General features: G+C 48.9%; 1 protein-coding gene across 3 annotated transcripts in view; it reads left to right on the top strand.

Moving 5' to 3' along the window:
• The window catches only part of NOS1AP (nitric oxide synthase 1 adaptor protein), a 334,948-nt gene that overhangs the window by 216,024 nt on the left and 91,015 nt on the right, over positions 1 to 27,909 (top strand). For all 3 annotated transcript variants that reach the window (XM_063940038.1, XM_063940037.1, XM_063940039.1), the window contains exon 5: positions 9,288 to 9,396. In XM_063940038.1, coding sequence (XP_063796108.1) covers positions 9,288 to 9,396 — 109 coding nt within the window. The remainder of the gene's footprint in view (positions 1 to 9,287; positions 9,397 to 27,909) is intronic.

The raw sequence follows: 27,909 nt of genomic DNA, 5'->3' as shown, positions 1-27,909 counted from the left end.
ATACGGGACCCTCCCGGGGGGGGGGGGGGGTCGGGGGTCATGCTAAGATCCCCTGTGTAGGCTGGCACAAAAATGCCTTGACTAGCACTTGTTGTGATGCTTTTAAGCTATATGGAGACTTTGCCAGTATAATATATCACTGTAATTCCGGCGCCATTGGAGGTGGCGAAGCTACATCAGAGCGGTACCTGAGGCGTTTTGGCGCCTTCCTCTGCTTACTGCAGCCATTCTCTGCACACACTGCGCTTCCTGATTCCTCAGCTACGCTGGATATCTGGTACAGGGTGTAGCAAGGAGTGGGGGGAGCCGCTTGTGTACACTATCTGGGTCCTCTTTAGGACAGGATTTGTTAGTGTTTAGTAATATAGGGGCAGATGTATTAACCTGGAGAAGGCATAAGGAAGTGATAAACCAGTGATATGTGCAAGGTGATAAAGGCACCAGCCAATCAGATCCTAACTGTTAATTTACATATTGGAGCTGATTGGCTGGTGCCTTTATCACCTTGCACATATCACTGGTTTATCACTTCCTTATGCCTTCTCCAGGTTAATACATCTGCCCCATAGTGAGCTGACATCCTCACTGGGACAGTACAGCTAAGGGTGTGCTGGTGTCCTCTCTCTCTGTGTCTCCTCTCACATACAGTAGGGAGGACTTGCAATATAACTGTATGTGTGTATGTTATTGTGCTTACTGTGAAACATGGGTAAACACAAGCTGTGCAGTGTACGCCACACCAGATTCTCTCCATTATCTACTGTTTCTGTGTCCTATGAACAATGCAGCCAATCTTCACAGACCAGTGAAGGGGCTGGGGGAGAGGGTCCAGAGCCCCACTGGCTAGGGTCTCTTAAAACTATGATGTCAGATATGTCATCCCAGCTCACTGCTAATGTACAGAAGACTCCAGCTACTACAACAAGCTGTTGCAGATTTAGCTGCTAGGGCAGATGTTACACAGCCCCCCTCCTCCCATGCAGGACCACAAAAGCGTGGTTTACCTGCTCTACTATCTGATCCAGGTGAGGATATACAGGAGTATGGGGATGACTTTGATCCCGTTAATGGGGATCCCGATTCTGCTCAGGGTATCGAACCCCTAATTCTGGCTATACGGGACATGTTAAAGCCCCCTCTAGGGGACGCTGTGTCACAGCAGTCGTTTTTCTTTGTGTAACACAAGCCTAATGTCACTTTCCCTGACTTTACTGAGTTAGATGACCTATTCAAGTTGGCCTGGAAAAATCCAGACAAAAAATTCCAAGTGTCCAAAAAGTTTTTGCGCACTTTGCCATATGCTCCTGAAGGTAGGACATTTTTTCAAATTTTTCAAATCAAGCTTACCAGCTTTGGAGGATATGCAAGTTACGTCGCAACAGGCCATCCAAAAGTTGGTCAAGTCCCAATACTGCAACGCGGCAAGGGGTTTTACTCCAACCTATTTGTGGTGCTGAAACCGGACGGTTCAGTAAGACCCATTTTGAATCTAAAATCATTGAATCTTTATTTGAAGGTGTTCAAGTTCAAAATGGAATCCCTGCGAGCAGTGATTGCGGGCCTGGAAGAGCATGTATTTATGGTCTCCGCCTCATTAGGCATACCTGCGGTTTGCCCTGCTGGACAATCACTTTCAATTCTAGGCTCTGTCCTTCGGCCTATCTACAGCCCCGAGGGTATTCACGAAGGTGATGGCAGAGATGATGTTCCAACTCCAAGTCCAGGGGGTCGATGTTGTCCCTTACCTGGACGATCTTCTGATAAAAGACAGATCCAGGGAGCTTTTATTGCTCCATATCAACTGCACTATCCAACTTCTGTCACACCATGGGTGGATTCTCAACTTAAAGAAGTCCCACCTGGAGCCAACTCAGAGTTTCCTGTTCCTGGGGATGTTGCTTTATACTGGGGCCCAGAAGGTATTCCTAGCAGAGGACAAGGCGAGAACACTTCAGGAGATGGTCCGCATGGTGCTCCGACTTACTCGAGTGTCCATACATCTTTGTATAAGTTTGTTGGGAAAGATGGTCGCCTCATACGAGGCGATCCAGTATGGGAGGTTCCATGCCAGAACATTTCAGTTGAATCTCCTGAGCAAGTGGACAGATCACATCTACAGATGCACCGGATGGTTCGGCTGTCACCTCAGGCCAGGATTTCCCTCCTGTGGTGGCTACAGTCCTCCAACTTACTGAAAGGCCGGCGTTTCGGGATTCAGGATTGGACCCTCCTCCCGACGGATGCGAGTCTAAGGGGATGGGGAGCTGTCACCCAAGGGGCGCAGTTCCAGGGCAGGTGGTCAACCCACAAAAGCCTCCTTCCGATCAACATTCTGGAACTTCGGGTGATTTACAGTGCTCTGCTTCAGGCCTCTCCTCTGCTCAGGGATCACACGATCCAAGTACAGTCTGACAACGCCACGACGGTGGCGTATATCAATCGACAATGAGGGACAGAAAGCAGAGCCTGCATGCGAGAGGTGTCAAAGACACTCCTCTGGGCGGAAAGAAATGCAAGAGCTCTGTCAGCAATCTTCATTCCGGGTGTGGACAACTGGAAAGCGGACTTTGTGAGTCTTCACGATTTCCACCCGTGGGAGTGGGGTCTCCACCAGCAGGTCTTCCAGCAGGTCATCAACCGGTGGGGCTGCCCACAGATAGACATGATGAATTCTTGTCTCAACAAGAAACTTCCCTGGTATTGCTCACGAACCAGGGACCCTCGGGTGAGGGCTGTGGATGCACTGGCGTCGCCTTGGCCTTACCGGCTGGTCTACCTGTTTCCTCAGACTCCATTGCACCCAAGGGTGCTAAAGCGAATCAGTAATCAGAGTCCAGGCAATTCTGATTGCCCCGGATTGGCCTCGGAGGGCGTGGTATGCGGATCTTCTGGACATGTAGCGATCTTCAACAGCGACCGTTCGTCTACCCGGACTTACGGCGACTTCGTTTGATGGCATGGAGGTTGAGCGGAACATCCTAGCACACAAGGGCCTTTCCAAAAAGGTTATTGCTACCATGGTTCGGGCAAGAAAACTGGTGACGTCAAAACACTATCATCATATCTGTAGGAGATATGTCTCTTGGTGCGAGGAGCGCACGTATCCGCTTGCTGAGTGCACTTGGGACGTTTCTTATGTTTCCTGCAGGCTGGTGTGGATAAAGGCTTACGTCTGGGTTCCATTAAGGTCCAGATTTCAGCCCTCTCCATTTTCTTCCAGTAGAAATTTGCAGTGTTGCCAGAAGTTAAGACATTCTTGCAAGGGGTACTCCACATCCAACCTCCTTTTGTGCCGCCTACGGCACCTTGCGATCTGAATGTAGTGTTGAATTTTCTCCAGTCCTCCTGGTTTGAACCTCTGATGGTGGAAGACAAGTACCTCATGTGGAAAACGGTGATGTTACTGGCCCTGGCTTCTGCTCGACGTGTCTCAGAATTGGGGGGCCTTGTCGTGTAAAAGTCCATATTTGGTCTTTTATTTGGACATAGCTGAGCTCCGGACTAGGCAGCAGTTCCTGACGAAGTTGTCTCTGCGTTTCACTTGAGTCAGCCTATAGTGATTCCGTCCAGTTCTGGTGCGTCTGCTCCTCCGGGGGCATTGGATGCTGTGCGAGCCTTGAAGATCTATGTCAAGAGAACGGCTCGGATCAGAAAGACTGATTCTTTGTTCGTGCTCTATGATGCACAGAAAAAGGGTTGTCCTGCTTCAAAGCAGTCCATTGCTCGTTGGATTAGGCTTACTATTCAACAGGCCTATGTGTCGGCAGCCTTGCCTGTTCCTAAGTCTCTGAAGGCCCACTGTACGAGATCAGTGGGCTCTTCCTGGGCGGCTGCCCGTGGCGTCTCGGCCTTACAACTTTGCCGAGCTGCTACCTGGTCGGGAAAGAACACATGTGAATTTTGTTAAGTTTGATACCCTGGCCAAAGAGGATACCCAGTTTGGGCAGGCAGTGCTGCAGCAGTTTCCGCACGTTCCAGCCCGTTCTGGAAGCTTTGGGACGTCCCCATCGTACTAGATTCCCCAATATCCCTTATGGATGCTAGAGAAAATAGGACTTTAATTACCTACCGGTAAATCCTTTTCTCGTAATCCATAAGGGATATTGGGCGCCCGCTTCAGTGTGTTGACTTTTCGGCAGGTTCTTGTTATGTGGTTGCCGGTACAGCTGTTGCTGTTGTTGTTACCAGCAGTTGCTGGTTATTTGTTAGTGGTGTGCTGGTATGTAAATCTCACCACTCCTTGTTATCATATTTCCTTCTCTCATATATGTCCTTTGTCATTCAGGCACAATTTTACCTATAACTGCCTGTGGGAGGGGGCATAGAGGGGAGGAGCCAGCAAACCCAGCTGAGGAAATTTTAAGTGCACCTGCTCCTTTCGACCCCGTCTATACCCCATCGTACTAGATTCCCCAATATCCCTTATGGACTACGAGAAAAGGATTTACCGGTAGGTAATTAAAATCCTATTTTTACATTTACTGTTATATTATGCTTAAGGTGGGTACACACTAGGTGCTCTATGAGCGATGTCGCCTAGTGTGTTCCCTTCCCTGCCGAGGCGGTCGTCGGTAGTGCATACACACTGAGCGATATGCAAATGATATTGTTCAGTGACGTCATGCCGCGGCAGGGCCGTACTTGCAGCTTTTGGACAACAGTCAAAATTGAGCTGCATGCACGGCCGACAGCAAGGATCATTAACGGGGAGCGCACCGCTCGTCGTTCAACAGCGTACACACTAGTCAATATGGTAAACTACGTCGCTGAGGAAGAAATGAGCAACATCGTTTGTTTACTTTATCGGCAAGTGTGTATGCACCTTTACTCTATCTTATCATTTTTATGATGCATTTGGGGACATTTATGAAAATTTTTTCATAGTTAATTCAAAATAGGTGCTGTAACCCATAGCAGTAACGAGGCATTTACTTTTCACTGCATTTAACTAGGGATAAATGATGGCTTCTTTCCCTTTCTTTTTCTTTTTTTTTTTCATAGCCTGTTTGTCCATGCTATTTTTTGATATGGTAGAAACATAAAAACCTGTTGCCAATCAGCTATTCAGAGTGCCCACATTAGCGCATAGATTATTAATGTGCAATACAGTATGTTATGGAGCACAAGTGTCTGTGACAAAGGACATATCAAGACCTAGGAATGGGAATAGTGGCAAACCAGAAACCTCAGACTTGCATCTAAATCCTGGGTTTTTACATGTGTTCGCACATCAACCTGGGATTTCTGAATGTGTGACTGCAAGTGACACGACAAATTCTCGGGTCAAATGTCTTAAAGGGGACGAATTCAGTTAGCATGTGTGCTGATGCGGATTTAACTGCTTTTTGCGCTTAATCCACATTGTTGCATCTTTAAAGGGTTTCTTTACTTATTTTGCTAACTGCTTTACTCGGTGCAAGATAAAATAAGCCATGGGTCTTCAACCTTCGGCCCTCCAGCTGCTGTGAACTACACATCCCAGCATGCCCTGCCTCAGTTTTAGCATGCCTTAATAGCAAAACTGTGGCAGGGCATGCTGGGATGTGTAGTCTCACAGCAGCTGGAAGGCCGCAGGTTAAAGACCTATGAAAAATGCGCATGCGGTCCCACCATAATTGCTGGTAAGAGTGCAGCCCACAAATTAGTGTTCACTCTAAGCTTCTTTCGCAGGGCGTTGCGCCCTGCCCCTTTTTTAAGTGACAGAATGTGCCCTGCCTGTTTGTGCCCGCCCTGCTAAGGACTGCCTTCTTCCCCCCCCAACCGCGCTGTCACTTCTTCCCCCCCGCCGCGCTGTCACTTCTTCCCCCCCGCCGCGCTGTCACTTCTTCCCCCCCGCCGCGCTGTCACTTCTTCCCCCCCGCCGCGCTGTCACTTCTTCCCCCCCGCCGCGCTGTCACTTCTTCCCCCCCGCCGCGCTGTCACTTCTTCCCCCCCGCCGCGCTGTCACTTCTTCCCCCCCGCCGCGCTGTCACTTCTTCCCCCCCGCCGCGCTGTCACTTCTTCCCCCCCGCCGCGCTGTCACTTCTTCCCCCCCGCCGCGCTGTCACTTCTTCCCCCCTGCCGCGCTGTCACTTCTTCCCCCCTGCCGCGCTGTCACTTCTTCCCCCCTGCCGCGCTGTCACTTCTTCCCCCCTGCCGCGCGGTCACTTCTTCCCCCCTGCCGCGCGGTCACTTCTTCCCCCCTGCCGCGCGGTCACTTCTTCCCCCCTGCCGCGCGGTCACTTCTTCCCCCCTGCCGCGCGGTCACTTCTTCCCCCCTGCCGCGCGGTCACTTCTTCCCCCCTGCCGCGCGGTCACTTCTTCCCCCCTGCCGCGCGGTCACTTCTTCCCCCCTGCCGCGCGGTCACTTCTTCCCCCCTGCCGCGCGGTCACTTCTTCCCCCCTGCCGCGCGGTCACTTCTTCCCCCCTGCCGCGCGGTCACTTCTTCCCCCCTGCCGCGCGGTCACTTCTTCCCCCCTGCCGCGCTGTCACTTCTTCCCCCCTGCCGCGCTGTCACTTCTTCCCTCCCCCCCACCGCGCTGTCACTTCTTCCCCTCTTCCCCCCCACCGCGCTGTCACTTCTCCCCCTCTTCCCCCCCACCGCGCTGTCACTCCCCCCCCCCCCCCGCCATGCTGTCACCCCTGCCACGCTGATGGCTCTCAGCTGAAGGCGGAGACAGGGTCAGCGTGCAGTGGGGAGGAGCAGCCAATCAGAGCCTGCGGTGTCTCCCACCAGTCCTCCGGCATGGTTTGATTCCCCCTCACCATGGCGCTGCGCGCTGACCTGGGCTCCGCCGTCAGCATCAAGAGACCGGCCCCGCTGACCCGGCACAGCACCCTCCTCCGCAATGGTGAGTGCCGCTCTGTATCTGCCCTGTGCCCGTCCTCCCCTCCCTCCTAGTGCTCTCTCCCTGGTGCAGTGTGCCTCAGTGCTCTCTCCCTGGTGCAGTGTGCCTCAGTGCTCTCTCCCTGGTGCAGTGCCTCAGTGCTCTCTCCCTGGTGCTGTGTGCCTCAGTGCTCTATCCCTGGTGTGTATAGGACGTTCTACCTGGTGCAATGTGTATAAGCGATACTATTGTGTGGTATAATGTGATTTGGTACTATTATGTGGTCACGCCCCCCACGAAACAACGCCCCTAAATTTTTGCTACGCGCACTGTCTATGCTTTCTCCTATAGGAATGGGAGCACCAAGCATTATAGTATGTACCTAATTTTGCCCTTTTAACTTAAAAATGTGCCCTCACGAATGAAAAATGTGCCCTTACGAATGAAAAATGTGCCCTTCCCGTGGTCAGCACCCTGCCCTAAAAAAATCCTAGAGTGAACACTACACATAACATGGAGCCTCGCACTTTTCTGTTGTGTTAGATGGTGTAAGGAAGAAGGTACTTGGATCCTAATTCAGACTGCGATCGCTGCCGCTGCAGCGATCGCAGTCTGAAGCCCTTTAAGGAGTGGGTGCACTGCGCGTGCGCACCCCGGGAGATGCTAAAATCATCTCAGGGCTGTTATCGCCTCTGCCTGATTGACAGGAAGAGGTGGTCGCGGGGCGGGAGAGAGCGTGAATACGCCGTTGGTGTGGCGTGGTCCGGAAAATGCAGGCGTGTCCGGATTGTTGCAGGGGCAGGCCGCAGCGGCTGCGTGATGTCACACGCAGCCGATGCGACCCAGGATGCAGCGAGTAGCTCCGCAGGCAGGGAGCTAGTTGGTGGGTGCAAAAGCATCGCTGTCGTGCGATGCTTTCGTACCCGTGCAATGCTTTCGCACCCGTGTGTGTGTGTGTGTGGTGGTGGGGGTGGGGGGGGGCAGGGCCTGACATGCGGGGCAGACTAGCCCTGTGCTGGGCGTTCCCCTGCATGTCAGAGTAACTGATTGTAGATGTGCTAAATTTAGCACATCTACAATCAGATCTGAATTACCCCCTTGAACAGCACAGAGTAGTGATGTAAGTCCCTGTCACCCTGGTACAGGAAGAGTACCAGAGTGACAGTACCTTAAGTAAGTAAATCCTTAAGTAATGTGTATAGTTTAGAGCCTTGTTAAGCGATTGTGCACAATATAGTATTGTGTGGCCAATTGTGTATTGAGGGAGTTCTTTATCTTTCACCCACATACATCCGATGGTTCTATGTTTAGAACTTTCTGTAGAACAGCCTTACATATTTCTAGCTTTGCCTCAAAGCATTGGTATGATGATGGGGTTTCTTTTTTCTTTTTTTTGTAAAGAATATATTTTTCATTAAATTTTGATTCGAGTTAGGCATTTTTATTTATTTTTTTAAACACAAACGCCCCTTACTTTTTTGCTTATCCCTCCCCCTGTCTTTTAGGAACTTGCCACTTCCCATGTTAAGACAGATGTGCTTCTCTAAATGGAAAGCTTTGTGTGTTAGCGCGTAGCAATCGTTTTCTTTTTGCGTGTCCACATACACCTATCCTCAAATCACACTAAATAGCCCTGTTTGGCTCATCACAGACTTTGCAGATAAGTTGTGATACGCATAACACCTCACACTGTGTACAAAATATGCATCTTATTTACAATGTGACAAAAGTACACTGCACTGGTCCCCTGGACACTGACATTTCACGCAGTTTCTGTGTGATAATGAGACTCTAACCTGGGCAAAAGACTAAGGACCAATACAAGTGAGCCGTGCCACGCATGGTTGTGCTTAAGCTGACACTTCGTACCAATTCTGTCACGACAAAAATAACAATCCTAAATGTGTAGGACACCTTAACTGACTTTTGATGCAGCTACTATAAGATGCTAAATTCAGAAAAAGTCCGGAAGTCTGGGAATTGCTACCCGTGGCGCCATGTGTCTTGCCTCAGTGGCACAAAAAGGATGTGTATGAGGACACATCTGTACAGGGGACACTACATTTAGGCTAATGAAGAAAGGGTAAGATTAAAGGGAAACAATACGTATATATTTTATTGCAAGTATTGATGCTTGTTCATATTATTGTTCATAGTTTTTAGAGAGCCCTAAAGCTGCATAGAAGTGTCTGTTGTCCAGTGTAACATAACTGGACATTATTTCTCAAAGGATGCCTGGTGTTGCTGTATTTCCTAACATGAAGCCCATTGGTTCCACATTGCATACCAAATACATACAGTATTTAACCTTCAATGAAAGCAATCTTGTATACAGCTGCACAAAGCTAAACATCCCTACAGTGCATTCAATGGGTCACTCTGCATATAGATTTCATTTATTGCTTCAATTGATCTGTTTATTCTTTTAAAGTTGTCTTTCTCTTTCACTCCCATCATCCATCTCTTCTCTCTGGATAAAGAATATTTTATGTGTCTCATGACTCCCAAGATCTCAAGATCTTCAGCTACATAGCCAGGGATGGGTCCAGTAATGTTTTCCGGTGCAATGTCTTCAAATCCAAGAAAAAGGTAAGTTTGCAATTACTCCTAGTATTGTGTTTTTCTGGTATATTGTACACACAGTGCTTTCCTATAAAGTGGGTCCTTTTTTAATGAGTGAACATTTCCAGGGTCACATCTGGCTCATACATACAGTACTATGTGAATTGTATATATGGAGAATTTCAACATTTCAGTTCAAACTTTCAGATGTCCATCCCTCAAAAAGAGTTTGTGACCAGATGAGCTCACTTTCCAGGGGGTTGCAGGTTTGTTGTATGTAGAGGAGGGTAGTTATCCTTGTGCAGCTTCAGTGGGTTTGTGTCACCACTTCTTGGGATTCCTGATCACCGTCAAGAGACCACCTCCTACTGTGCTTCATGGCTGGGTACTCGCTACACCATCAGGCTCCTACACCATCACCTGGAACTGCTTCTCCAAAGCTCCTACCACCGCCACCTGAAACCACTTACATCAGGGTGTGTGTGTTTATACTGCTGAAACACCTCCTGGTCCAACGTATTGGTTCCTCACTAAGGACTGGCCTGCACGGGGTAGCTGGCATAGAGCTTCAGTGTTTCTCCAGCCAGCCCCTCGGCATCGGTTTATCCAGCTCCCCGGCTTCTCTCTCTTCAGCTCACAACCCCTGCAGCCCACAGACACTAACCTTCTCCAGTGTCTTTTAAATAGTCCTCTTTGCACTGCGGCTGGCTCCTTGCTGTCCGTGGTATGGTGCACGTGAAGTCATGATGTCATTGATGCCTGTCTCAATTTTAAAAAACTGAACAATCATGGAACTGAATAATGATTAGCGCTATTCTAGTAGTCAGAGTACAAGCAGGTGTCTTCTTGAAAGCAGGAAGAGGTTTATTGCTCAAATCATAAGTTTTTACAAAACAGTTGCTCCATAGCGTGCAAGTATACACTCCGCTCAGTATGGACAGGGGATGTGCACATAGCCCTATTTTTATACAACTCTGGCACATATTATAGTAGGTGTAATCATGCCCGCTCTATCTCAAATATAAATGCACTTTAGGTTTTGGGTTAAATTCCCACCACTACCCTGACTTTGTGGAGTTTGTATATTCTATCCATACTTGCGTGTCTGATTTAGAGATGGATGCAGCAACACAGTAGCTCCATCTATAGTTGTGCTACTGTGCTAAAATATGCTAATGCTGCAGGTGGTATCTTTTGTTAATAGACGCTATGCTTTCGAAGACACAGCATCAGATCACTTGCCTAAACATCTGCATAACCCTCAGGTTACTCAGAATAGCCGGGCTGTTCAGGCTTTCTGATCCAGTAAATCTGCATTGGGAGATGCAGATAATGGCCTTGGCACTCCCAGGAAATGAGAACAACATGCCCCCGTTTTCAGGAAAGTTGACTCTGCATTAGATGACTTCGCAGGACGTGTTCTGCACATGCACAGAACGTGTCTCCTGACCATGTGCAATCCACCCACCATCGTAGTTATATGTAAACCATCAGGCCCATAGATTGTTAGCTCCACTGGATCAGGGACTGAACTGACTGGTTAAATATTCTCAGTAAAGTCCTGCGGAGTAAGTGTGCACTATATAAATGACCGGTAATAAATTGACACATTTTGCTGCGTGTTTTCATCCTTTGAACACTGAACAGGAATGATGACCCCCTCTGCGGTATACACACAACTAAACCAAAGTCTCTAGAACAGTAATGCATTATGTTTTCTGAAATCTGCTGACAGTCCGGAAACCCCCCCCCCCCCCCCCAGTAACCTCCTTTACCCCTGTGGTCTATTACTGATAGAATTCTCACTTTAGCATACTCCACAAAGGATACCCCCTGGGGTGCATTCAGGCTAAAGAAACTGATGGTCAAAGCAACGCTAAACCTTTTTTTAAGGCCAGGATAATTACCATACAACCTCCTCAAACTGTCATTACCTTATAAAATACATTTTTAGAAATACATTTCAATGCACAGTCCAAACATTTGAAAAACACACATCTCCACAAACCTACTACTGCGCGCAGAACATTATATATAACATGTTAAATTGCATTAAAACAATTCCCAACTTTTTAAATGACCGTACTTTCAGAACAATGTTTCTCTAGCCCCAGCACTGAGAATTGACTACCTTGGTGTCGGGATCCGGTCTCTAGGTCGACAGTAACTAGGTCAACAGTAACTAAGTCGACAGGGTCTCTAGGTCGACATGTTCTAGGTTGACAGGTCAAAAGGTCGACATGAGTTTTTCACGATTTTTTTTTTCTTTTTTAACCTTTTCATGCGTAACGATCCACGTGGACTACGAATGGAATGGTAATCTGCCTTACCCGAAGCATGGCGAGCGAAGCTGGTGCATTAATTGGAGTTCCCAGACACACTACGAAGAAAACACCAAAAAACATTGAAAAACTCATTTTGACCTGTCGACCTTTTGACCTAGAGACCCTGTCTAGTTACTATCGACCAATAGTGGTCAACCTAGACACTGTCGACCTAGTTACTATCTAACTTCCATACCACACTCTTTGGTGTCACCAGGTACTGCTCTTGCATCCTAGCCAGCTGCATCAGGTATTAAAAATGTACATACTACATCATTACATATAGGGCCTGATTCAGATGTGGTCGCAAATGCTGACGCAGCAGCTAAGGTACCTTGGTGCATGTGCACTGCAGGCTTGACACGTGCACAGCCTACCGATAATCGTTCAGTTGCAACACCATTAAAGTTGCGACCGCATCTGATCAGGCCCTTAGTGTGTAGCGCCAGTGTTTTCCTTTTTGTGGCGCCACAGCATACAAATGTATACAGTGCTGGCAATCTTAAGACCCTCATACATCAAAGATGTACGGCGCAGTGTTCTGTTCCCCCAACGGCCGGGTCAGGGAATCAGGAATTGTAAACACATTGAAAAATCTAGATTCCCAGATCCTGACTGTTTTCGATTTGGATCGGGGACTCAGGCATTCTAAACATGTTTAATTTCCCCGATTCCCCGACGGATCAGTGATCATCGTTTGCCGCCGACCTGCGGATCTGATCATCTGATAAGGGAATCACGGCGGCTGATGTATGTGGCCCTTTAGCTGCATTGCTAGAGTCCACGGCCACAGGGGTGCGATCTGTATTATAGACACAAATACAAACAACTCATGCTGTGGAGCAGTTCACACAAAATCAAACACATCAAACTATTCCTAGCATATAGTAATGGAAGCTAACAACTACTTACAAATAAAATGCACTTATGAGCATCCTATCCATTTTTCTCCTTCGTCCTAGAGGATGCTGGGGACTCCAAAAGGACCATGGGGTATAGACGGGATCAGCAGGAGACATGGGCACTTTAAGACTTTAAATGGGTGTGAACTGGCTCCTCCCTCTATGCCCCTCCTCCAGACCTCAGTTAGATTCTGTGCCCAGAGAGACTGGACACACACTAGGGGAGCTCTACAGAGTTTCTCTAGAAAATACTTTGTTAGGTTTATTGTTTTCAGGTAGCACTGCTGGCAACAGGCTCCCTGCTTCGTGGGATTGAGGGGAGAGAAGCAGACCTACTTCTGTGAATTAAAGGCTCTGCTTCTTAGGCTACTGGACACCATTAGCTCCAGAGGGTCTGATCACTTGGTATAGCCTAGCTGCTCGTTCCCGGAGCCACCCCGCCGTCCCCCTCACAGAGCCTGAAGAGAGAAGCTGGGTGAGTAACCGAAGCAAAGAAGACATCAGTGAAGGCGGCAGAAGACATCAGTCTTGGAGGTACCGCGCAGCGGTCGCGCTGTGTGCCACTGCCCCCGCTCACAAACGGCACTACACGGGTGCAGGGCGCAGGGGGGGCGCCCTGGGCAACAATAAAACCTCTTTCTCTAACGTCCTAGTGGATGCTGGGGACTCCGTAAGGACCATGGGGGATAGACGGGCTCCGCAGGAGATATGGGCACTTTAAGAAAGAATTTAGGTTCTGGTGTGCACTGGCTCCTCCCTCTATGCCCCTCCTCCAGACCTCAGTTTGATACTGTGCCCAGACGAGCTGGGTGCTTTTCAGTGAGCTCTCCTGAGTTTGCTGAGAGAAAGTATTTTGTTAGGTTTTTTATTTTCAGGGAGATCTGCTGGCAACAGACTCCCTGCATCGTGGGACAGAGGGGAGAGAAGCAGCCCTACTGTCTGAAGCTAGGTCCTGCTTCTTAGGCTACTGGACATCATTAGCTTCAGAGGGATCGGTACGCAGGATCTCATCCTCGCCGTCCGGTCCCAGAGCCGCGCCGCCGCCACCCTCGCAGAGCCGGAAGACAGAAGCCGGGTGAGTATGAGAAGCAAAGAAGACTTCACAGGCGGCAGAAGACTCCGTGATCTTCACTGAGGTAACGCACAGCACTGCAGCTGTGCGCCATTGCTCCACACACCTACACATATTCCGGTCAATGTTAGGGTGCAGGGGGGGCGCCCTGGGCAGCATTTGGGACCTCTTTTGGCAAAGTTAAACATATATACAGCTGGGCACTGTATATATGTATGAGCCCCCGCCAAGAATTGCGTATTTAAGCGGGACAGAAGCCCGCCGCCGAGGGGGCGGGGCTTATTCCTCAGCACTCACCAGCGCCATTTTTTCTCCACAGCTCCGCTGAGAGGAAGCTCCCCAGGCTCTCCCCTGCAGATACACGGTAGAAGAGGGTTAAAAAGAGAGGGGGGGCACATAATTAGGTGCAAAATACAATATATACAGCAGCTACTGGGTTAACATTAAGTTACTGTGTTATTCCTGGGTTTATAGCGCTGGGGTGTGTGCTGGCATACTCTCTCTCTGTCTCTCCAAAGGGCCTTGTGGGGGAACTGTCTTCAGAAAGGGCATTCCCTGTGTGTGTGGTGTGTCGGTACGCTTGTGTCGACATGTCTGATGAGGAAGGCTATGTGGAAGCAGAGCGGGAGCAAATGAATGTGTTGTCTCCGCCGACGGCGCCGACACCTGATTAGATGGATATGTGGAAAGTTTTAAATGATAATGTTAATTCCTTGCATAAAAGGTTAGAAAAAGCTGAAGCCTCGGGACAGTCAGGGTCTCAACCCGTGCCTGATCCTATGTCGCAGAGGCCGTCAGGGTCTCAGAAGCGCCCACTATCCCAAATTGTTGACACAGATACCGACATGGATTCTGACTCCAGTGTCGATTACGATGATGCAAAGTTACAGCCAAAATTGGCTAAATCCATCCGTTATATGATTATAGCAATTAAGGATGTGTTGCACATCACAGAGGAAACCCCATTCCCTGATAAGAGGGTGCATATGTATAAGGGAAAGAAGCCGGAGGTAACCTTTCCCCCCTCACACGAGCTGAATGAGTTATGTGAAAAGGCTTGGGAATCTCCAGATAAAAAACTGCAGATTTCCAAAAGGATTCTTATGGCGTATCCTTTCCTGCCAACGGACAGGTTACGCTGGGAATCCTCCCCTAGGGTGGACAAAGCTTTTAACACGCTTATCCAAGAAGGTAGCCCTTCCGTCAAGGCCCTTGGGTGGCTGGAGGGGGTACCCCTTGATTGAAGGGGTCTCCACTCCTCCAGGGTACCCCGGCCAGGGGTGACTAGTTGGATATTTAATGCCACGGCCGCAGGGCGCTGTATAAAAGTGACCCCCGGCTGTGGCATTATCTGTCCAGCTAGTGGAGCCCGGTGCTGGTTGTTAAAATACGGGGGATCCCCTGTCATTTTTCCCCCCGTATTTTGGCAACCAGGACCGTCTCAAAGAGCCCGAGGCTGGTTATGCTTAGGAGGGGGGACCCCACGCATTTTTTTTCCTGAATTTTACCCCATTCCATAAAAAAAAAATATATATATTTTTTTAAAAATATATAAATAATACTTGTGCCTCCTAAATAGACAAACCAAGTACCTAATCCCTTATAATATAAATAGATATGCTATTACCAATAAAAAAAACACAAAAAAAACATGTTTTTTAAAAATTTTATTAGATTCCGCCAGCAAAGTGTGGCGGATTGAAAATGACGAATTTACTGTCTAAAAGCACTGTTGTCGAATTTACAATCTTCAATTGAATATACTTTTGTCGAATTGCCGCATTTGTACCATTGCAGAAATGTTGAATTTGACAAATGTCGAATTTCAAAAAGTCGAATTTGGAATGGCCGTTTTTTTTTGCGAAAAGTACTGTATTGCATTGTCGAATTTTTTTTTTTGGTGAAAATGTCCAGTTTTTCGACATTTTCGGGAATTCGACCGCAATTGCATATACCCCTAAGAGAGCACCGTATTATCAAATGCAGTCCTTTCGATCACAAAAAAACAAGAAAGTCCGAGGTGCGTCCTTTCTTGCCAGAGGCAGGGGCAGAGGAAAGAAGCTGCACAACACAGCTAGTTCCCAGGAACAGAAGTCCTCCCCGGCCTCTACAAAATCCACCGCATGACGCTGGGGCTCCACAGGCGGAGCTAGGCCCGGTGGGGGCACGTTTTCGAAATTTCAGCCACAAGTGGGTTCACTCCCAGGTGGATCCCTGGGCAATAGAAATTGTGTCTCAGGGATACAAGCTGGAATTCGAAGAGATGCCCCCTCACCGATACCTCAAATCGGCCCTACCAGCTTTCCCCCACGAGAGGTAAATAGTGTTAACTGCAATTCACAAATTGTATCTTCAACAGATGGTGGTCAAGGTTCCCATCCTTCAACAGGGAAGGGGTTATTATTCGACCATGTTTGTAGTCCCGAAACCGGACGGTTCGGTCAGACCCATATTGAATTTAAAATCCCTGAACATATACCTGAAAAGGTTCAAGTTCAAGATGGAATCGCTGAGAGCGGTCATCGCAAGCCTGGAAGGGGGGGATTTTATGGTGTCTCTGGACATAAAGGATGCATACCTTCATGTCCCCATTTATCCACCTCATCAGGCGTACCTCAGATTTGTGGTACAGGATTGTCATTACCAATTTCAGACGTTGCCGTTTGGTCTCTCCACGGCACCGAGAATATTTACCAAGGTAATGGCGGAAATGATGGTACTCCTGCGGAAGCAAGGGGTCACAATTATCCCGTACTTGGACGATCTCCTCATAAAAGCGAGATCAAGAAATCAGTTGCTGAACAGCGTATCACTTTCTCTGGAAGTGTTACGGCAACACGGCTGGATTCTAAATATTCCAAAGTCGCAGTTGGTTCCTACGACTCGTCTGCCTTTCCTGGGCATGATTCTGGACACAGGCCAGAAAAGGGTTTATCTCCCGATAGAGAAAGCTCAGGAACTCATGACCCTGGTCAGGAACCTATTAAAACCAAAACAGGTGTCAGTGCATCACTGCCCTCGAGTCCTGGGAAAGATGGTGGCATCATACGAGGCCATTCCCTTCGGCAGGTTCCATGCGAGGACCTTTCAATGGGACTTACTGGACAAGTGGTCCGGATCACATCTTCAGATGCATCGGTTAATCACCCTATCCCCCAGGGCCAGGGTATCAAGAGACTTGCCTTCACATCAACATCCTGGAACTAAGGGCCATATACAACGCCCTGCGTCAAGCGGGGAACTTGCTTTGCGACCAACCGGTTCTGATTCAGTCAGACAACATCATCCCGTTCATCCCGGGAGTGGACAACTGGGAAGCAGACTAACTCTGCAGACACGACCTCCACCCGGGAGAGTGGGGACTTCATCAGGAAGTCTTCGCACAGATTACAAGTTGGTGGGAACTGCCACAGGTGGACATGATGGCACCCCGCCTCAACAAAAAGCTACAGAGGTATTGCGCCAGGTCAAGAGACCCTCGGGCAGTAGCTGTGGACGCCCTGGTGACACCGTGGGTGTTCCAGTCGGTCTATGTATTTCCTCCTCTTCCTCTCATACCCAAGGTGCTGAGGATAATAAGGAAAAGAGGAGTGAGAACAATCCTCATTGTTCCAGATTGGCCACGAAGGACTTGGTATCCAGATCTGCAAGAAATGCTCACAGAGGACCCGTGGCCTCTACCTCTAAGACAGGACCTGTTGCAACAGGGGCCCTGTCTGTTCCAAGACTTACCGCGGCTGCGTTTGACGGCATGGCGGTTGAACGCCGGATCCTAGCAGAGAAGGGCATTCCGGATGAGGTCATTCCTACGCTGATAAAGGCTAGGAAGGACGTGACAGCTAAACATTATCACTGTATATGGCGAAAATATGTTTCTTGGTGTGAGGACAGGAATGCTCCTATGGAGGAATTCCAGCTGGGCCGTTTCCTTCACTTCCTACAGTCCGGAGTGAATTTGGGCCTAAAATTGGGCTCCATTAAGGTCCAGATTTCGGCCCTATCCATTTTCTTTCAAAAGGAGTTGGCTTCTCTACCAGAAGTTCAGACGTTTGTAAAGGGAGTGCTGCATATTCAGCCTCCTTTTGTGCCTCCAGTGGCACCTTGGGATTTTAACGCCACTGGTTTGAACCACTTAAAACGGTGGAGTTGAAATATCTCGCGTGGAAGGTGGTCATGCTATTAGCCTTGGCTTCGGCTAGGCGTGTGTCAGAGTTGGCGGCTTTGTCACATAAAAGCCCCTATCTGGTTTTCCATATGGATAGAGCAGAATTGCGGACCCGTCCACAATTTCTGCCGAAAGTGGTTTCATCTTTTCATATGAACCAACCTATTGTGGTGCCTGTGGCTACTCGTGACTTGGAGGATTCCGAGTTGCTTGATGTGGTCAGGGCTTTGAAGGTTATGTAGCCAGAACGGCTAGGGTCAGGAAAACAGTCATTGTTTATCCTGTATGCATCCAACAAGCTTGGTGCTCCTGCTTCAAAGCAAACTATTGCTCGCTGGATCTGTAACACGATTCAGCAGGCTCATTCTGCGGCTGGATTGCCGCTGCCAAAATCAGTTAAGGCCCATTCCACTAGGAAAGTGGGCTCTTCTTGGGCGGCTGCCCGAGGGGTCTCGGCATTACAACTTTGCCGAACGGCTACTTGGTCAGGTTCAAACACTTTTGCAAAGTTCTACAAGTTTGATACCCTGGCAGAGGAGGACCTCTTGTTTGCTCAATCGGTGCTGCAGAGTCATCCGCACTCTCCCGCCCGTTTGGGAGCTTTGGTATAATCCCCACTCTCCCGCCCGTTTGGGAGCTTTGGTATAATCCCCATGGTCCTTACGGAGTCCCCAGCATCCACTAGGACGTTAGAGAAAATAAGATTTTACTTATCGGTAAATCTATTTCTCGTAGTCCGTAGTGGATGCTGGGCGCCCGTCCCAAGTGCGGACTTCTTCTGCAATACTTGTATATAGTTATTGCTTCAATAAGGGTTAAGTTATGGTTGCATCAGGGTTTGACCTGATGCTCTGTTATTTGTCATACTGTTAACTGGTTGTTATCACATGTTATACGGTGTGATTGGTGTGGCTGGTATGAATCTTGCCCTAGATTACCAAAATCCTTTCCTTGTACTGTCCGCTCCTCTGGGCACAGTTTCCTTAACTGAGGTCTGGAGGAGGGGCATAGAGGGAGGAGCCAGTGCACACCAGAAGCTAAATTCTTTCTTAAAGTGCCCATGTCTCCTGCGGAGCCCGTCTATCCCCCATGGTCCTTACGGAGTCCCCAGCATCCACTACGGACTACGAGAAATAGATTTACCGGTAAGTAAAATCTTATTTTTTGGATCTGGCAAAGAGGTATACAGTGCCCAGGCACTGTATACAGACCCCCGCCAGTATAAAAATAAGCGGGACATAAGCGTGCCATTTAGGGGGCGGGGCTTCGTCCTTCCAGCTCTTATCAGCGCCATCTTTTCTCTTCACAGCAAGCTACAGAGACGCTAGTCCTGGCCCTTCACTTCTGTCACAAGTAACAGGGTGCAAAAACGGGGGGGGGGGGGGGGGGCACAGCATATTTGGTGTTGAATATATATATATATTTATATATATATATATATATATATATATATATATATATATAGCGCTGCAAGGTCTGGGGCACTGTATATTCCTTCAGACTGGGTGAGGCGCTGGGTGTGAGCTGGCAAACTCCCTCTCTGTCTCCCCGAAGGGCCTTACTGTGGGTCTGTTCCCTATAGCCCTGTGTGATAGTGGGTGTCGGTACGCGTGTGTCGACATGTCTGAGGCTGAATGCTCTTCCCAGGAGGAGGCTAGTGTGGGGGCAGAACAGAATGTGGGAGTGACTGTCGGCGGCGCCGACTGCTGATTGGGTAGATATGTGGAGTGTCTTAAATGCAAGTGTGGCTTCGTTGCATAAGAGATTAGACAAATCTGAGTCTCAGAACCAAGCATGGAGACAATCCAGGGAAGATGTTTTGTCACAAACTCAGACCCCCTCAGGGTCACAGAAACGTTCGTTTACCCAGATAGCAGACACAGATACCGACACAGATTCGGACTCCAGTGTCGACTATGGTGATGCCAGGTTGAATCCTAAACTGGCTAAGAGCATTCAGTACATGATTGTGGCAATAAAAGAAGTGTTACATATCACGGAAGACCCTGCTGTTCCTGAGACAAGGGTCTGTATGTTTAAAGGAAAGAAACCTCCGGTAACGTTTCCTCCCTCTCATGAACTGAATACTCTTTTTGAAAAGGCTTGGGAAATTCCTGACAAAAAGTTGCTGATTTCCAAGAGAATTATTATGGCATACCCGTTTCCCTCTGAGGATAGGAAAAAGTGGAAGTCGACCCCCAATGTAGACAATTTATTTATTTATTTATTAACAGTTTCTTATATAGCGCAGCATATTCCGTTGCGCTTTACAATTAGAACAACAGTAATAGAACAAAACTGGGTAAAAACAGACAGACATAGACAAGGCTCTAGCACAGCTGTCCAAGAAGGTGGCGCTTCCGTCCCCTGACACGGCGGCCCTAAAGGATCCTGCGGATCGTAAGCAGGAAACTACCTTGAAATCTATTTATGTCACTACGGGTACACTGCTCAGACCTGCAGTGGCGTCAGCATGGGTGAGTAGTGCAGTTGAAAAGTGGGCAGATAACTTACTATCTGACTTGGACACCCTGGATAGGGATAGCGTTCTTTTGACGCTGGGTCATATCAGGGACGCTGCAGTCTATCTAAGGGAGGCTGCGAGAGATATTGGTCTCTTGGGATCAAGGGCTAATGCCTTGGCAATCTCTGCTAAGAGAGCATTATGGACTCATCAATGTAATGGTGATGCTGACTCTAAGAGGGCTATGGAGGCGCTGCCGTATAAAGGTGGTGTCTTGTTTGGTTAAGGCCTCGCGGACCTGGTATCTACAGCGACCGCGGGTAAGTCATCTTTTCTACTTTTTGTCCCCCCCACAGCAAAAGAAAACGCCTCAGTATCAGATGCAGTCCTTTCGGTCAAGTAAATTCAAAAAAGGACGAGGGTCCTCCTTCCTTACTGCTAGAGGTAAGGGAAGGGAAAAAGGTCACCGGCTGTGGCAAGCTCCCAGGAGCAGAAGTCCTCCCCGGCTTCTGCCAAATTCACCGCATGACGCTGGGGCTCCGCTGCGGGAGTCCGCACCGGTGGGGGCATGTCTTCAGCTCTTCAGTCGGGTCTGGGCTCACTCAGGCCTGGATCCTTGGGTGCTGGAAATTGTGGCCCAAGGATACAAACTGGAGTTTCAAGACGTGCCCCCCCCCCCCCCCCCCCCCGACCCCCCCACCGATTTTTGAAATCGGCCTTGCTAGCTTCTCTTCCGGAAAGAGTAGTAGTGTGCGCTGCAATACAAAAGCTGTGTCAACAGCAAGTCATTGTCATGGTACCCCCGTCACAATGGGGAGAAGGGTTTTATTCAAGCCTGTTCGTGGTCCCGAAGCCGGATGGCTCGGTCAGACCGATTCTGAACTTAAAATCCCTCAATCTATATTTGAAAAGATTCAAATTCAAAATGGAATCTCTCCGAGCAGTGATTTCCAGTCTGGAAGGGGGGGATTTTATGGTGTCAGTCGACATAAAGGATGCTTACCTTACATGTCCCCATATATCCTCCTCATCAGGCTTACCTGAGGTTTGCTGTTCAGGATTGTCATTACCAATTTCAGAAGTTGCCGTTTGGTCTTTCCACGGCCCCGAGGATTTTCACCAAAGTAATGGCGGAAATGATGGTTCTCCTGCGCAAGCAGGGTGTCACAATTATCCCGTACTTGGACGATCTCCTGATTAAGGCGAGATCAAAGGAGCAGTTACTAAAAAACGTTGCGCTCTCCCTGACAGTTCTGCACCAACATGGTTGGCTCCTAAATTTGCCAAAGTCACAGTTGATTCCAACAACACGGCTGTCGTTCTTGGGCATGATTCTGGACACGGAACTGCAGAGAATTTTTCTCCCGATGGAAAAAGCTCTGGAAATACAGAACATGGTCAAGGGGATTCTGAAACCGGCAAGGGTGTCAATTCATCAATGCACTCGGGTGCTGGGGAAGATGGTGGCGGCCTACGAGGCCATCCCGTTTGGCAGGTTCCATGCCAGGGATTTTCAGTGGGACCTGTAGGACAAGTGGTGCGGGTCTCACCTACACATGCACCGGAAGATAAGCCTATCTCCCAGGGCCAGGATTTCTCTCCTGTGGTGGATCCAAAGTTCTCACCTTCTAGATGGATTCAGGTTCGGGATCCAAGATTGGTTCCTAGTGACCACGGATGTAAGTCTCCGAGGTTGGGGAGCAGTCACACAGGGACAATATTTCCAGGGAAAATGGTCAAGCCAGGATGCTTGTCTGCACATAAACATTCTGGAATTAAGGGCCATCTACAACAGCCTTCTACAAGCAGAACATCTTCTTCGCGGCCTGCCCGTCCTGATTCAGTCGGACAACATAACAGCAGTGGCGTACATAAACCGCCAGGGCGGAACAAGGAGCAGAGCGGCGATGGCGGAGGCCACAAAAGTTCTTCGCTGGGCGGAAAAACAGGCAAGCGCTCTGTCGGCGGTCTTCATTCCAGGTGTGGACAACTGGGAAGCAGACTTCCTCAGCAGACACGATCTCCATCCAGGAGAGTGGGGTCTTCATCAAGAGGTCTTTGCAGAAGTGACAAGTCGTTGGGGAATTCCTCAAATAGACATGATGGCGTCTCGCCTCAACAAGAAACTTTATTGTTCCAGGTCGAGGGACCCTCAAGCAGTAGCAGTAGACGCCCTAGTGACACCATGGGTGTATCAGTCGGTCTATGTATTCCCTCCACTTCCACTCATCCCAAAGGTGATACGGATCATAAGAAGAACAAGGGTTCAGGTGATAATCGTTGTTCCAGATTGGCCACGGAGGGCCTGGTATCCGGATCTTCAGGAATTACTCATAGAAGATCCCTGGCCCCTTCCTCTAAGAGAGGATCTGTTACAGCAAGGGCCGTGCGTGTTCCAGGACTTACCGCGGTTGCGTTTGACGGCGTGGCGGTTGAACGCAAAATCCTAACACGAAAGGGTATTCCTGGTGAGGTCATCCCCACTCTACTGAAAGCTAGGAAAGAGGTAACGGCGAAGCATTACCACCGTATTTGGAGAAAATATGTGTCTTGGTGTGAAGCCAAGAAGGCTCCTACGGAAGAATTTCAGCTGGGTCGGTTTCTCCCATTTTTTACAAGCAGGTGTGGATGCGGGCCTGAAGTTAGGCTCCATTAAAGTGCAGATTTCGGCCTTATCAATTTTCTTTCAAAGGGAATTGGCCTCGCTTCCAGAAGTACAGACTTTTGTGAAAGGCGTGCTGCACATCCAACCTCCATTTGTGCCCCCAGTGGCACCATGGGACTTTAACGTGGTGTTACAGTTCCTTATGTCACATTGGTTTGAACCTTTACAAACGTTTGAGTTGAAATTTCTCACTTGGAAAGTGGTCATCCTGTTGGCCTTGGCGTCCGCAAGGCGGGTGTCGGAATTGGCGGCTTTGTCTCACCAAAGCCTCTATTTGATTTTCCACGAGGATAGAGCGGAGTTGAGAACTCGTCAACAATTCTTACCAAAGGTGGTTTCTTCGTTTCACATGAACCAACCTATTGTGGTACCTGTGGCTACTGAAGCCTTGGCTGATTCAAAGTCTCTCGATGTGGTCAGAGCTTTGAAAATTTATGTTGCCAGAACGGCTCGTATTAGAAAAACGGAGGCTCTGTTTGTCCTGTACGCTTCCAACAAGATTGGGGCTCCTGCTTCTAAGCAGACTATTGCACGCTGGATCTGTAATACGATTCAGCATGCTCATTCTACGGCTGGATTGCCGTTACCGAAATCAGTGAAGGCCCATTCTACCAGGAAGGTGGGCTCAACTTGGGCGTCTGCCCGGGGAGTCTCGGCGCTACAACTTTGCCGAGCATACCCTAGCTGATGAGGACCTCATGTTTGCTCAATCGGTGCTGCAGAGTCATCCGCACTCTCCTGCCCGATCTGGAGCTTTGGTATAAACCCCACTGTCCTTTTGGAGTCCCCAGCATCCTCTAGGACGTAGGAGAAAATAGGATTTTAATACCTATCGGTAAATCCTTTTCTCTTAGTCCGTAGAGGATGCTGGCCGCCCGTCCCAGTGCGGTCTCTGGGGGTAATTCCAAGTTGATCGCAGCAGGATTTTTTTTTAGCAGTTGGGCAAAACCATGTGCACTGCAGGGGAGGCAGATATAACATGTGCAGAGAGAGTTAGATTTGGGTGTGGTGTGTTCAATCTGCAATCTAATTTGCAGTGTAAAAATAAAGCAGCCAGTATTTACCCTGCACAGAAATAAAATAACCCACCCAAATCTAACTCTCTCTGCAAATGTTATATCTGCCTCCCCTGCAGTGCACGTGGTTTTGCCTAACTGCTAAAAAAAAATCCTGCTGCGATCAACTTGGAATTACCCCCTCTATCTGCAGTACTTGTTCATAGTTATTGCTTTTGCTACACAAAGGTTGTGTTTTGGTTTTGATCAGCCTGTTGCTGATTATTTTTTTTGGTTCATGCTGTTAACTGGTTTTAGTTAAATGCCATGTTGTACGGTGTGTTGTGGTGTGAGCTGGTATGTGTCTCACCCTTGGTTAACAAAAATTCTTTTCCTCGAAATGTCAGTCTCCCTGGGCACAGTTTCCTATAACTGAGGTCTGGAGGAGGGGCATAGAGGGAGGAGCCAGTTCACACCCATTTAAAGTCTTAAAGTGCCCATGTCTCCTGCGTATCCCGTCTATACCCCATGGTCCTTTTGGAGTCCCCAGCATCCTCTACGGACTAAGAGAAAATAAGATTTTAAACCTACCGGTAAATCTTTTTCTCGTAGTCCGTAGAGGATGCTGGGACTCCGTAAGGACCATGGGGAATAGACGGGCTCCGCATGAGACATGGGCACTTTAAGAAAGAACTGAACTCTGGGTGTGCACTGGCTCCTCCCTCTATGCCCCTCCTCCAGACCTCAGTTAGAGAAACTGTGCCCAGAGGAGATGGACACTACGAGGAAAGGATTTTGATAATCTAAGGGCAAGATTCATACCAGCCACACCAATCACACTGTATAACTTGTGATAAACTACCCAGTTCACAGTATGAACAAACAATATAGTCTCGGCCACCGATGAAACTACAACAATAACCCTAATGTAAGCAATAACTATATACAAGTCTTGCAGAAGTAGTCCGCACTTGGGACGGGCGCCCAGCATCCTCTACGGACTACGAGAAAGAGATTAACCGGTAGGTTTAAAATCTTATTTTCTCTAACGTCCTAGAGGATGCTGGGACTCCGTAAGGACCATGGGGATTATACCAAAGCTCCCAAACGGGCGGGAGAGTGCGGATGACTCTGCAGCACCGAATTGAGCAAACAGGAGGTACTCCTCAGCCAGGGTATCAAACTTATAGAACTTTGCAAAGGTATTTGACCCCGACCAAGTAGCAGCTCGGCACAGCTGTAGTGCCGAGACCCCTCGGGCAGCCGCACAAGAAGAGCCCACCTTCCTAGTGGAATGGGCCTTAACCGATTTAGGTAACGGCAATCCTGCCGTAGAATGCGCCTGCTGAATCGTGTTGCAGATCCAGCGAGCAATAGTCTGCTTTGAAGCAGGGCCGCCAACCTGGTTGGCTGCAAACAGGACAAACAGTGCTTCTGTTTTTCAGATCCTAGCCGTACTGGCCACGTAAATTTTCAAAGCCCTGACCACATCAAGGGACTTGGAATCCTCCAAGTCACACGTAGCCACAGGCACGACAATAGGTTGGGTCCGCAATTCCGCTCTATCCATATGGAAAATCAGATAGCGGCTTTTAGGTGAGAAAGCCGCCAATTCCGAAACTCGCCTAGCCGAAGCCAAGGCTAACAACATGACCACCTTCCAGGTGAGATATTTCAACTCCACTGTCTTAAATGGTTCAAACCAATGTGACTTAAGGAACCGTAACACCACGTTAAGGTCCCAAGGCGCCACCGGCGGTACAAAAGGAGTCTGAATATGCAGTACTCCCTACACAATCGTTTGAAGGAAGTGAAGCAAACTGCCCAAAAGGAATTCCTCCGTAGGAGCATTCCTGGCCTCACATCAGGAAACATATTTTCGCCATATTCGGTGATAATGTTTCGATGTCACTTCCTTCCTAGCCTTAATTAGGGTAGGAATGACCTCCTCCGGAATACCCTTTTCCGCTAGGATCCTGCGTTCAACCGCTATGCCGTCAAACGCAGCCGCGGTAAGTCTTGGAACAGACAGGGCCCCTGCTGCAGCAGGTCCTGTCTTAGAGGAAGAGGCCACGGATTCTCTGTGAGCATTTCCTGCAGATCTGGATACCAGGTCCTCAGTGGCCAATCTGGAACAATGAGAATTGTTCTCACTCCTCTTTTTATTATTATCCTCAACACCTTGGGTATGAGAGGAAGAGGAGTAAACACATAGACCGACTGGAACACCCACGGTGTCACTAGGGCGTCCACAGCTACTGCCTGAGGGTCTCTTGACCTGGCGCAATAACTCTGCGGCTTTGTGTTGAGGCGGGACGCCATCATGTCTATCAGTGGCAGTCTCCACCGAATTGCAATCTGTGCTAAGACTTCCTGATGAAGTCCCCACTCTCCAGGACGTAGGTCGTGTCCGCTGAGGAAGTCTGCTTCCCAGTCGTCCACTCCCGGACAGTGCGCTTACATGATTCTCCGCCCAGCGAAGAATTCTGGTGGCTTCCGCCATCGCCACTCTGCTCCTTGTGCCGCCTTGGCGGTTTACATGAGCTACTGCGATGACGTCTGACTGGATCAGAACCGGTTGGTCGCGAAGTAGGGTCTCCGCCTGACGTAGGGCGTTGTATATGGCCCTTAGTTCCAAGATGTGAAGACTAGTCTCTTGACTTGACCAAAGACCTTGGAAATTTTATTTTTCCCTGTGTGACTGCTCCCCAACCTCGGAGGCTCGCGTCCGTGGTCACCAGGATCCAGTCCTGAATGCCGAACCTGCGGCCCTATAGAAGGTGAGCACCCTGCAGCCACCACAGGAGAGATACCCTGGCCCTGGGGAGAGGGTGATCAACTGATGAATCTGTAGATGTGACCCGGACCACTTGTCCAGTAGGTCCCATTTGAAAGTCCTTGCATGGAACCTGCCGAAGGGAATGATTTTCCCCGGACTCGGGTGCAGTGATGCCCTGACACCTGTCTTGGTTTCAATAAGTTCCTGACCAGAGTCATGAGTTCCTGGGCCTTCTCTATCTGAAGGTAAACCCCTTTCTGGTCTGTATACAGAATCATACCCAAGAAGGGCAGACTAGTCATAGGAACCAACTGTGACTTCGGGATATTGAGAATCCAGCCGTGTTGCTGTGACACCTTCAGCGAAAGTGACACGCTGTTCAACAACTGCTCTTTTGATCTCGCCCTTATAGGAGATCGTCCAAGTATGGGATAACTGTGACTCCTTGCTTGCGTAGGAGCACCATCATTTCCGCCAATTACCCTGAAATTGGTAATGACCATACTGTACCGCAATTCTCAGGTACGCCTGATGGGGTGGATAAATGGGAACATGAAGGTATGCCGCCTTTATGTCTAGATACACCATCAAATCCCCCCTTTCCAGGCTGGCCATGATCGCTCTGAGCGATTCCACTTTAAATTTGAACCTTTTCCAGTATAGGTTCTGAGATTTTAATTTTAAATAGGTCTGACCGAACCGTACGGATTCGGGACTACAGCCAAGGTTGAGTAATATCCCCTTCCTTGTTGCAGGAGGGGAACCTTGAGCACAACCTGTTGGAGATACAATGTGTGAATTGTATTTAATATAATCTCCCTTTCTGGGGGAGAAGCCGGTAGGTCCGATAAGGAAAACCGGCGAGGAGGCACCTTTCGAATTCCTTTGTATCCCTGAGAAAAATTTTTATTGCCCCGGGATCCACCTGTGAGTGAACTCAGATGTGGCTGAAGAGTCGAAGACGTGCTCCCCCTGGGACGGATTCCCTTAGCGGAGCTCCCGCGTCATGCGGTGGATATAGTAGAAGCCAGGGAGGACTTCTGTTCCTGGGAACTAGCTGTGCCCTGTGCCCTTACCTCTGGTAAGAAAGGACGCTCCTCATACTTTCTTGTTATTCTGCGACCGAAAGGACTGCATTTGATAATGTCGTGCTTTCTTAGTCTGTGAGGGAATA

The sequence above is a fragment of the Pseudophryne corroboree genome, chromosome 9, assembly GCF_028390025.1.
Source record: "Pseudophryne corroboree isolate aPseCor3 chromosome 9, aPseCor3.hap2, whole genome shotgun sequence".
In the NCBI taxonomy this organism is placed as follows: Eukaryota; Metazoa; Chordata; class Amphibia; order Anura; family Myobatrachidae; genus Pseudophryne; species Pseudophryne corroboree.
This window is presented reverse-complemented; position numbering and strand designations above follow the sequence as displayed.